Below are 12,471 nucleotides of genomic sequence, written 5' to 3' on the forward strand. Positions count from 1 at the left end.
GACAGAGCATGTCAACAGAAGAATTGGCCCAAACAGATAATCCAAGAAAGCTGCAAATAAACCATAAAGGGTTTCAATACATGAATAAGCAAAGTTCACTGCTTCTAACATAAAAATAACAATTGTATCAGATCAACACAACATATCATGTCTTTGTAAGATCTCAAACTAGTCCAGAAACATAGGTCTGAATCAAGATAACAGTAATTCATGACGCCTCCGCGGTGGGTTGGGTCAACCCAAAGCTCACCAACAACTTACTAAGAGATTCGGGAGAGCTAACCTGGTACTTCACTTTCCCCGAAGAGAGGAAAACCTCAGCCAGTTCAAGCTTATCTGAAGTAAGACTGGTGCTGTCCATAGTCTTACTGAGCACCTTCAGCACAAGCTGTACTGCCTCTTCTCTTGTGATATCATCCTTGTAATCCTGCTTAAGCATCGACTGCGCAGCCTGGCTGTTAGCACCGATAGCCGCAGCCTTCCAACCACCATAGTTTCCACTCGGGTCGCTCATGTAAAGCTGAAACCCGTAGTTCTTATCCCATCCCGCAAACAAAAACGATACACCAAATGGTCGAAGCCCACCGAATTGTGTGTATCCTTGTTTGGTGTCACATAGAGATTGAACCAGCTGTTCAACTGGCATTGGTTCTTGATAAGCATACGTGTAGCGCTGAGCTTGGACCCGGGCTGTGTTGATGAGGATGTTGGCATCGGACATGATTCCAGCCACGGCACATGCAACATGGTCATCAATCTTGTACATTTTCTCGGTGGATGTTGAGGTCTGTAGGAGTTTGGAAGTGACTTTCTTTTCTCCAACCAGTACGACCCCATCTTTTGATAGTATCCCTATGGCAGTCCCAGCATTTCCAATTGCTTCCATTGCATATTCAACCTGGTACAAACGACCTTCTGGAGAGAAGATTGTTGTACGGCTGTCATACCTTCGAGACATCTAACATATAATACAAGAGTGGAATCTCAATAGATTAGTCAGACAGGAAAAAAAAAAAATGGTGTCATTAAAGATTTATTTTATAGATGCAGGATAATATGGATTCCATGTACTGAATTCCATAGCAACCAAGCAGAAATGAACGATGAGAAGAACTGTCATTTAAAATGTTTTGAGAGTGTATCTAATATATTCTTTTCTTTATGATGAGAGTGCCCTTGTCTAGAGAAAATATTAGATTATCCTCTTTCAATGGAAAATTAAAATGCTTAATAAGACTATTGTATTGACCATTGAAAGTAACAAAGTTTAAATTAAAGGAGGGCTTGTTTGATCAAGCTGAAATTTTTTAGCATTGAATTTCTAGTTCTGAAATACTGAAGTAATGAATTTTTTGATTTGAAAATTTTAAGATAAATGTCAGTTCGGAAGTTGCAAAATTTTGCAAAACATTATACTTATCAGAATTCGTGGAAGTTATGCGACTATATCTTCCAGAGACCAATATCGCTCACAGCCTTATATGAAGTGACATATCAGGAACTGAGAGAAAAACCACTATCATATTTTAATACTCAGACACAATATGTATAAACCTACAGAATGACATAGAAGTTCAACTGGAAGTTCTAACGAATATGAGAGCTAACTCCCAAACTCTGTAACTTTAGTCACCAGAATCACCCCGTCATCAAAATTATGATAAACAATTAGACAATGTTTTATTGTTTCCTTTGGGTGCAAAACAATTTACTAGGCATTCCACTATGGGGGATCAAAACCCTATATCACCTTTTCCCAACAAACTATGATGCACGGACACAAGACACGACATAGACACAGACACAACACGGACATAGAAATTTTCAAAAAATGGAGGATACGACACGCATGGAGACATTTAATATATATAATTTTATTTATTTATTATATATCTAAAATTAAAAAAAAAAAACATTGGTTCCTATAAAATTACAATAATAATAAAATTAATAAAAACATTACCTAAATTTTTTAATAAAATTGATTTTTTTTAAATAAAAATAATTTGTTTTATAAATTTTAGGTTCAACAAAAACATGGATATAAAAAAAATAAAAGAAAATAATAAAAGAAAATAAAGGGAGGGAAAGAGACATCAGTCAAAAAAAAAAAAAACCGAAAGAGAGGAGAGAGACGGAATCAGAAGAGGGAGGAGGAGGAGGAGAAAACAAAGAGAAGAAGAAGACAGAAGACGAAGAGAAGAAGAACAGAGAAGACCAAGTGCAAAACAGGTTAGGGTTTCTGTCTATCTCTTTCCCTTGATCTATCTGTCTCTTTCACTCGATCTCTTCCCTCAATCCGTCTCTTTTTCCCTCTATCTGTCTCTCTTTCTCTCTCAATCTCTTCTCTTGATCTCTCTCTCTCTTCCCTCAATTTGTCTCTCTTTCTGTCTCTCTCCTCTCCAACAGGTTTGCTTCTTCGATCCACCTCGCGTGTCTGTAACGTGTCCACCGCGTGTCCGACTGGAAAATTCCAAAAAAAAAACAAGGGGACACGTAAGGAGAGTGTCAGACACGTGTCCATAGCGTGTCCGTGTCCAACACTTGTATGCAGGCCTCGAGGAGGTGTCCGTGCTTAATAGCTAACAAGCTTCATAATCTTGGAACTAAAATTAAGGCAAATTTTCAAAAATAATAAGAAAGTATCCACTCACAAACTTAAGGGGAAAAAATGAACATCTATGAAATGATGCACTCGTATTTTCATCAACTACAAGAATATAGGCAAACAAAAACTAGGTTCTGCACAGAAACCAACCTAAGATGTGACAGGCAACCAGCATCCAGCATGTTATGCAATATTGAAAAAAAAGTCGTCAGATTTTATTTAGCATAAAAATTCTACATGAATATCATCAGTTTTCCTTTTGTCCTTGCCAAGCTAAAGATTATATAGACATGGTCCACAACATATTTCAAAAAATAAAAAAGAATTTAGCAAAAATACTGTTGTTTGTTGTATCACAAATGCCATGGAATCTGTCCCCAAGAGAGAAAGTCCTGTCTCATATTTACTTTATTTGAGTGACCGAATTCTAGTGAATTAGCCACTCAATAATTAGAGTTATGGTTTTTTGTGGAGAAAGAAAACAACTTTTGAAGGTAGAGAAGACCGAACTTCTAAACTAAAACATATTTTTGCCTCTTTTGTATAGTTGGTTGTAAGAGTTGGTTTCTCCATCCTTAGACCAAATTTTGGATTGTAGAGGCTTTTGAATAGGTTTTTGATGTATAGCTTGTGATATATTTTATTTTGTAAACAATTTACATTCCTTTTGTCCTATACATATCACCTTTATTTATCCCAAAAAAAAAAAAAAAAGCCACTCAATGAGTAGAAACATTCTCACCAGAATTCATTTCTCCAAAGTACATGAAATTCCTCCAAATATATAAAATCTTTTGTAACTAGCCTACTATTTCATTTTGAGGCCAACAAGTTTCTCACATAAAAGGGCATAATCCATTTTCTCAAACCAACCAGTCTTACCCTACTGATCAAAGGAAAAAAACACAAATCTTTAGCTTATCATTACAATCCATGATTCCCACTTGTCATCTCATCAAAAAGGATACTCAAGCTGCCACTGTGGACATCTTTTTATGTCATCCTGCTCTCTGCAGAGTCTATCTTTTTAAGTCTACCAACAGTAGGGGAGGATGAAAGTTGGAAAGTGAGTTTATAACCAAAAACAGAGAAGTACACAAACAAGAAAGGCGTACCTTCCATTACAAGAGAATGAAAAACCCTACAATCATTAAATCTAAGAGTTAATACTCAAAAACATACTAGGGGATTGTCCAAATTCTACAAATCGAAATATTAGAAGCAGAAGGCTTAGACTCCATGAAGCAGAGAAGATTTAATCCTAACATCATATTTGATTTGTTGCAAAGCTTAGGCTGGGGAGGATGAAAGTTGAAAAAAGTTAGTTGACAAGGGCATATGTTTTAACAGATGGAAAATTAAAGGAAATAAAAGCGACCATTGAAGGATAAATATAGAACTGGAAAACACAATTTTGTTCCATTCTTTATCATCTCCATTTTGAGATCATATACAAAGAATCCAATTGAAAATACAAAAACCAGATTTCTAGTTATTCCTTAAAGTGGCATGATATGAATGATTTTACTAAGGGAAAAAAATGACCTTAGCAAGATGAAAAAGAGGAAGAAGAAAGAACGAAACAAAGGGGTTAAGCAGCTTCTATACTGATTGAAAACAACAGGAGAAAAAAAAATGAAAAATCCGACAAAATTATAATGATTAAACTCATAAAGCAAAGTTTTAGACCTTAGTTGAAGCTAATGGCTAATAAAACTTAATATCATTAGCCAATTTAGGACCGTTCGACAGGACAACTGAATACCATAAGATGTGTTCCAATATGAATGAAAATCCTGATCTAGTATTTGAAAGTTTGGTTCTTTTAAGCACATTTCTTTATCTATTTTGTGGACACAAACAGAAACTAGTGACAATTTTTTTAGAAATAATAATTTTGTATCATGTAATCTTAACAAATTTATTTATTTATTATAAAAAGAAGAAAATTACAACACTATCCTCTAGCAATGATCTTTACCCAACACTACCCAAAAAAAAAAAACTCTTGACTACGTGGTCGTGCCAATCATAGTCAATTTTCAACAAATTTAAGAGATCTCAAAAGGGTTTTAAACCAAAACAAAAAAAAAAAAATCTAAAGGGCAAATTTCACTTTAGTTACTCCCTTGTGGTTTGGCCCATGTGCACATAACTGTTGTCATTTGAAAATAAGCACATCATCCTGTGTAATTTGTAACAGTGTTTTTAAAGGCTCAAGGCGCACTAAGGCGCCGAAGGTCTCTTGGAGCCTAGGCGCAAGGCGCAAGGCGAGGCGCGGGCTTTATTGAAGTAAGGCGCACAGTATTCGTAAAAAATAGAAAAATTAATATAGACTAATCATTCATAGTAGTAAGACAATTTTTTATTTTTTTAATTAACTTATGAATCAATTTATGAATTAATTAATGTTATGATTCAATGTATGTACTGTAATGAATGTATGAATTAATTAACTCATGAATCAATTTTCTTTTTTTTTTTAATTAATGATCAATTAATTAATTTCAGTATAATGATGAATCAATTTTAATATAATCATAATGAATGTAATGTAATGTATCTATTTTTTTATTTATGTATGTATGAATTAATTTATTTATTTATGTAATAATCATAATTTATTTATTTATTTATTTATTTAATATAACTCAAATAATTGAAAAAAAAAAGAAAAGGAAAAAAAATAAAAAAGGGATCAGTGTCGAAGACGAAGGACTGAACCTGTCGAAGACGAAGAAGAAGGAGAAGCCGAAGGAGAAAGAAGAAAAGGGAAAAAAAAAAAAAAAATATGAATGTCGAAGTCGAAGACCTGTCGAAGACGAAGAAGAAGGAGTCGAACCTGCTCAGCCGAAGTCGATCAGTGTCGCAGTCGAAGTCCAGCTCGTGTCGCAGTCGTAGCTCCAGCAGCTCGAAAGAGGGAGAGAGACGACTTCGATTAGGGTTAATCTGAGTCGTATTCGGCTGATATGGTACATGAGTTCTGATCCTCTGTGATTTTATGCCATTCGAAACCTTAATCTGAGTCGAATCTGAGTCGTTCGATCTGATCTACAGATTAAACTCTCAGTCGCGCCTAGGCGAGGGCCTTGCGCCTCTCTCGCCTGGCTCAAGGCGCGGCTAAGGCGCTCGCCTGGCTCAAGCTGCCTCGCCTGGAACCTGTACAGGCGCAGATGGTGCGCCTCGACTCGCCTTGCGCCTAGGCGTGCGCCTAGGCGCGACTTTGACAACACTGATTTGTAAACTAAGGTCTATTGTTAAGTCCGTTAAGGGCTTAAGCAAAATAACTAAAATACCCTTGTAGATAAGTACCTTCATTATATAAACCAGAGACGTTTTTGTTATTTTTTAAGAGGCAAAATTCACTTTACTTCATGTGTGGGGTTTATCCAGACATTTGGAAATGAACACAATTCCTTTTAAGTCCTGGCATTTACACGTGCGTTAACTAGGACGAAATACCTATTGGTGTGCTCTTTAGTGCATAAATCTGCTTATGGAGTAAACTGCACAGGGAGTAAAGTACAATGGGTAAAGAAATTTGCCCAAAACTATATTATAGTTCGTGTTTGTGGGAAATCAACAAAATTCCCATAAAAAAATTAGGCTTTTTGTTTCATTTTTTTCGCGGAACAATAAAAAATAAAAACCCCTAATTTCCATAATCATGCGGATTCCAGTTAACAAACATTGAAAAGAAACAATCACATCACACATATATATATATATCTAATTTCTCATCGATCTGGAGACAGTATCGAAAATCATAAATGAATTACCTTTTGGATTGAAGCGAAAGAGAGATCTGGAAATAGAAACAGAGAATCTGAGAAAACAACAAGTAAAAAATCACGAGACGTTGGATACAAAATTGAAGATACAATCGCATATTAGAGAGAGAGAGATAAGGATATACATACTTGGGGGAGATATGGAGATTTATCGCCAAGCAAAGCGAATAGAAGTAGTAACGATGGAGGAAGTGTGGTTTTAGAGAAGGATTCCTGCTGGTGGAGTGTTTCTTGTGTAGGGGAAAGTTACGGATTAGGATCCTCTCCAGCCATCCTTGGTCCAGCACTGTCCTGCAATTTGAATAGGATGAGGACACGTTGGGTAGACCAGATCCAGCGATGTAGAAGAGTTCACGTCGGTGGAGAAGGCAAGGAATGTGTAGAGAGTGACGTCGTTTTGACCAATAATCTAAAAACTAAGGCCAAGTTTGGCATGATTGAAAAAAGACAAAAAGTCAAAAAGTCACTATCCTATTTAAGTCACATCATCTTATTTAAGTCACATCACTTCTCTAACACTCTCTAACGTGTCTCCTTTTATTTTTTTGAAATCTTCCAATCGGACACGCCATGAACACGGCGGGACACTTTTCGGACACTCGTGAGGTGGATCGAAGAAGCCCTAACTGTTTTCCTTGATCGACAAAGAAAGAGAGAAAGGGATCGAGAAAGACAGAGAGAGAGAGAGATCGAGGGAGACAGAGAGAGAGATCAAGGAAGGAGAGAAGACAAAGAAAGAGAGAGAGTGATCGAGGGAGAGGAGAAGCTAAGCTGAGGTTTTCTTCTTTTTCTCCTTCTCTTCGTCTTCTCTGTCTCCATCATCTTTGTTCTTCTTCTCCTCTTCATTTTCTTCCTTTCCTCCTCCCTTTCGTCTCTCCCTTTTCTGACTCTCTTTCCCTCTGCCTTTCTGACTTCACTTTCTCTCTCCTCCATCTTTTCTCTTATATGGTTTTTTCTTCTCTTTTGATTCAACGTTTCTCTCTTCCCCTCTTTTTTTTCTTTTCTTTTTTCTTATTCTTATTTTTATGTTAAACTTAAAATTCATAAAATAAATTGTTTTTATTTAAAAAAAACTCATTTTTTATTAATTTTTTAAAAAAATATATTTATTAATTTTATTATTATTTTGATTGTATAAGAATTAATGATTTTATTTTTATTTTAGACACAAAATAAATAAATAAAATTATATATATTAAACATGTTCTCAGCGTGCCGTGTCCCCTATTTTTTGAAAAATTGCATTTTTCGCGTGTCCGTGTCGTGTCCCGTGTCCCGTGTCCGTGTCCGTGCTACATAGGTTCTTCTACTTAACCGAACCGAACCTAGCAGTGGAGAAGACCTCGGTATAGAAGAACTTGCTTCAAATCTCTCTACTTATAAATATCAAAAAATACCAGTTGGAGCTGCTCTTTATATTTATAAATAGAGAGATTTGAAGCAACCTCTTCTATGCCGAGGTATTCTCCACTGCTAGGTTCGGTTCGGTTCGATTAAGTAGAAGAACATTTTCGATGGAGCTCTTACCTACAAAGTTCACCTTCGATTTTCCTCATGAATATGCTATTCGGGGTAAGTTGGGCTAGCGCAGGGTCTCTCTACCGCAACAGCTCTATTTTGCCCCTTCAGACGGTAGGGAGGATTGGAAATTTGGGGATCTAGGGCTTGGAGTGAACAGTCGTTTGACAATTGTGGCCTCCATTACCCCAAAAAGGACGTTGCATCATTTAGTTTTTAGATTGGTCAAAACGACATCACTCTCTACACATTCCTTGCCTCCTTCACCGACGTGGACTCTTCTACATCGCTGGATCTGGTCTACCCAACGTGTCCTCATCCTATTCAAACTGCAGGACAGTGCTGGACCAAGGATGGCTGGAGAGGATCCTAATCCGTAACTTTCCCCTACACAAGAAACACTCCACCAACAGGTACCCTTCTCTAAAACCACACTTCCTCCATCGTTACTACTTCTATTCACTTAGCTTAGCGATAATTCTCCATATCTCCCCCAAGTATGTATATCCTTCTCTCTCTCTCTCTAATATGCAATTGTATCTTCAATTTTGTATCCAACGTCTTGTGATTTTCTACTTGTTGTTTTCTCAGATTCGCTGTTTCTATTTCCAAATCTCTCTTTCGCTTCAATCCAACAGGAAATTCATTTATGATTTTCGATAATGTCTTCAGATCGATGAGAAATTAGATATATATATATATGTGTGTGTGTGTGTGATGTGATTGTTTCTTTTCAATGTTTGTTAACTGGAATCCGCATGATTATGGAAACTAGGGATTTTTATTTTTTATTTTTTATTGTTCTCGAAAAAAATGAAACAAAAAGCCTAATTCTTTTATGGGAATTTTGTTGATTTCCCCCCATTTTGTTGATTTCCCATAAACACAAACTATAATATAGTTTTGGGCAAATTTCTTTATCCATTGTGCTTTACTCCCTGTGCAGTTTACTCCATAAGCAGATAACACTTTGGAGTTTATGCACTAAAGAGCACACCAATAGGCATTTCGTCTCAGTTAACGCAGTGTAAATGCCAGGACTTAAAAGGAATTATGTGTTCATTTCCAAATGTCTGGATAAACCCCACACATGAAGTAAAGTGAATTTTGCCCCTTAAAAAATAACAAAAATGTCTCTGGTTTATATAATGAAGCTACTTATCCACAAGGATATTTTAGTTATTTTGCTTAAACCATTAACGGACTTAACAATGGACCTTAGTTTACAAATTACATAGGATTATGTGCTTATTTTCAAATGCCAACAATTATGTGCACATGGGCCAAACCACAAGGGAGTAACTAAAGTGAAATTTGCCCTATAGTTTTTTTTTTTTTTTTTTTAAAACCCTTTTGAGAGCTCTTAAATTTGTTAAAAATTGACTATGATTGGCACAACCCCATAATCAAAGAGTTTTTTTTTTTGGGTAGTGTTGGGTAAAGATCATTGCTAGAGGATAGTGTTGTAATTTTCTTCTTTTTATAATAAATAAATAAATTTGTTAAGATTACATGATACAAAATTATTATTTCTAAAAAAATTGTCACTAGTTTTTGTTTGTGTCCACAAAATAAATAAATAGATAGAGAAATGTACTTAAAAGAACCAAACTTTCAAATACTAGATCAGGATTTTCATTCCTGTCGGAACAAATCTTATGGTATTCAGTTGTCCTGTCGAACAGTCCTAAATTGGCTAATGATATTAAGTTTTATTAGCCATAAGCTTCAATTGAGGTCTAAAAGTTTGCTTTATGAGTTTAATCATTATAAACAGATATACAAAGTGACATTCCCAATCAGAGTGACATTCTTTTTCTTAACAGATATACAAAGTGACATTCCCAATCAGATATACAGATCAACAATAAACAGATATACATTAATGATCTGTTTTGTAAACAGATAAACACAAAAATAACAGATCAATAATAAAACTGCCATTACAGATAAATAAATAAATAAATAAACAGATACACATTCCCAATCAGAGTGACATTTTGCTTCATGATAAGTAATAGATCTATTATTTATCAATAGATCAACAGATATATTAATGATTTGCTTGAATAATATATAAAATAAACAGATCTATAAAATGAATATTAACGATCTGTTTATGAATATTAACGATCTATAAAATAAAATAATAGATCTGTTTATATTAATGATCTGTTTATATTATATATAAATAATGATCTGTTTCAAATTCATAATAAATAAATATATTATATATAAAAAATAATAATGATCTGTTTATATTAATGATCTGCTTCATTTCTGTTTATAAAAATAATCCTTCAAATTCGTAATAAATAAATACATAAACAGATATATTTTATATATATATATATATATATATAATAAATAAATTTAGACAAAAAACAAAAACAGAGGTTGAAGAAAATATATATACACTCAGATATATATATACATATACATATATGTAAACCCTAGATCCAGATCCCTAGAGAGAGAGAGATACCTAAACAGAGAGCAGCGACGAAGGAGCGGAGGTGAGGGAGGAGCGGCGGTGAGGGAGAGAGAGCAGCAGCTCCGTCGTGTGTGTGTGTGAGAGAGAGAGAGAGAGAGAGAGAGAGAGGAGGGGAAGCGAAACGGTAAACGGCAGGGGCGGTAAGGGAGGATCGGTGGTGATGGAGGATTGCCGGTGAGAGAGGCGCGGCAGTGAGAGAGGGGGGCAGACCAAACTAGTGGCAAGCGAAAGAGAGAGAAGAGAGGAGCGGAGCAGAGCAGAGCAGCGCCGTGCGTGAGGGAGTGTGAGAGGCTGAGTGTGTGTGTCAAACCCTAAACAAACACAAGCATATATATACCCAGGGGCAAAACGGTAATTTTACCATGGGGACTAAACGGGGCGGGGCCAGAGCTTAAACATCTGTCCCCGTCCCCAACTCGGCTATCATTGAGGATGAACTTTTAAATACCATCCTCGGCCCGTTGGGGATATTTTTCGGTGAATAACCACTGAATTCAGGGTCAGGGAGTCGGGTCCCCGTCGGGCTGGGTTCAGATTGCCATCCCTATCTATGTATTAGGGGTGGGCGCAGATCGGTTGCGGCCACGAAATCTCCAATCCGCCATCCGTCCGCCAAATTGGCGGATTAAAGAAAATCAATCCGCATCCGTCCACCAATCCGGCGGATGCGGATTGACGGATTGGCGGATGGATACGAATCGGTTTGGCAGTTTAAAAATTTACAAATTTTCAACATAAAATTGTACACTTCTCAAAAACACAACCTGAACATAATTCAATTGTGCATTTCACTTTCTAAAATACTGCCAAAACATAGGTAAGCAAAAGATAGTGCAAGTGCACAATTCATATATTTGATATACTGCCAATCTGCCAGACCAAAAACAAATAATTCAATTCACATTGGTTTTTAATTCATATATTTTTAATTCACATTCAATTCAAAAACAAATAATTCAATTTATAAAACTAAATCATTTCCGAAGCAGTTCCGAAATCAATCAATCTATAAAATTAAATTAGTTCCTAAATCAATCAATTTATTTTAAGTTCCTAAATCAATTTATAAACACAAATTTTTTATGGAAGCACTGTAAAACTAAACCAATCAGTTTATAAAACTAAATCAGTTCCGAAATCAATCAATTTATAAAACTAAATCGGTTCCTAAATCAATTTATAAACACAAATTTTTTATGGAAGCACTGTAAAACTAAATCAATCAATTTATAAAACTAAATCAGTTCCTAAATCAATCAATTTATTTTCAGTTCCTAAATCAGTTTATAAACACAAATTTTGTATGGAAGCACTGTAAAACTAAATCAATCCATTTTTAAAACTAAATCAGTTCCGAAATCAATCAATTTATAAAACTAAATCAGTTTCTAAATCAATCAACTTATAAACACAACTTCCTAATCAGTTCCGAAGTAGTTTCTCAATAAAACTAAAAATGAACACAACACATACAACAAACGAAATTGAACCCAAAATTCAAGAGGCGGAAATGTTGAATAAGAGGTAGAAAACAACACATACAGAGAGTGTGACATAACAGAGAACAGGAGAAGACAATAAGAGGAAAGAAGAAGAGAAAAACAGAAGAAGAGAAGAGAAGAAGAGGAAAGAAGAAAAGCAGAGCATACCGTCAGGGTAGAACAGGAGCAGAGACGAGCAGATCGTAGGAGAATATCGTTCGGTGTAGATCGATAGCCAATCGCCGTTCAGTGTAGTAGATCGTCGGTCGACCGTTTAGTGTAGACCGCTGGACGAGGACGACGATGGGTAGGGTTTTCGGGGTAGAGAGAGAGAGAGAGAGAGCGAAGAGAGAGACGAGAGAAAGGGTGTGTGTGTCTCTGTCTGAAATGAGGAACTAGGTTTAGGGTAAACTAAAGAAAAGGGCTGGCTGAGGCGAAAAAAACACGCACAAAAAAGGGGGGTCATGATCGGGTCGGGTTTTCTTGGGGGAGGGGTATCCTGGTGAACTACTCGCTACCCGACCCGAGCCCGAAAAATCAAGAACCCGTCCGCTGCATACATCCATTAGGAGTCGGGTC

At 36.0% G+C, this 12,471-nt stretch overlaps 1 protein-coding gene across 3 annotated transcripts; it reads right to left on the reverse strand.

Annotated features, from left to right (window-relative positions):
• Positions 1-23: 23 nt before the first annotated feature.
• LOC114297162 (proteasome subunit alpha type-4) lies at positions 24-12,345 on the reverse strand. 3 transcript variants are annotated; one of them, XM_082866871.1, is made up of 4 exons: positions 12,061-12,319; positions 6,529-6,690; positions 6,388-6,434; positions 24-958 (listed from the first exon to the last, which is right to left on the reverse strand). In XM_082866871.1, the coding sequence occupies exon 4, from the start codon at positions 956-958 to the stop codon at positions 209-211; it is 750 nt and encodes a 249-aa protein (XP_082722997.1). In that variant the 5' UTR covers positions 6,388-6,434; positions 6,529-6,690; positions 12,061-12,319; the 3' UTR covers positions 24-208. The 3 variants fall into 3 exon arrangements, with proteins under 3 accessions (XP_082722997.1, XP_082722996.1, XP_082722995.1); XM_082866870.1 differs by lacking the exon at positions 6,529-6,690 and having other exon boundaries at positions 12,061-12,342; XM_082866869.1 differs by lacking the exons at positions 6,388-6,434; positions 6,529-6,690 and having other exon boundaries at positions 12,061-12,345.
• Positions 12,346-12,471: the final 126 nt, after the last annotated feature.

The sequence above is a fragment of the Camellia sinensis genome, chromosome 4 (genome assembly GCF_055761805.1).
Source record: "Camellia sinensis isolate YWXY chromosome 4, ASM5576180v1, whole genome shotgun sequence".
Lineage (NCBI taxonomy): Eukaryota > Viridiplantae > Streptophyta > Magnoliopsida > Ericales > Theaceae > Camellia > Camellia sinensis.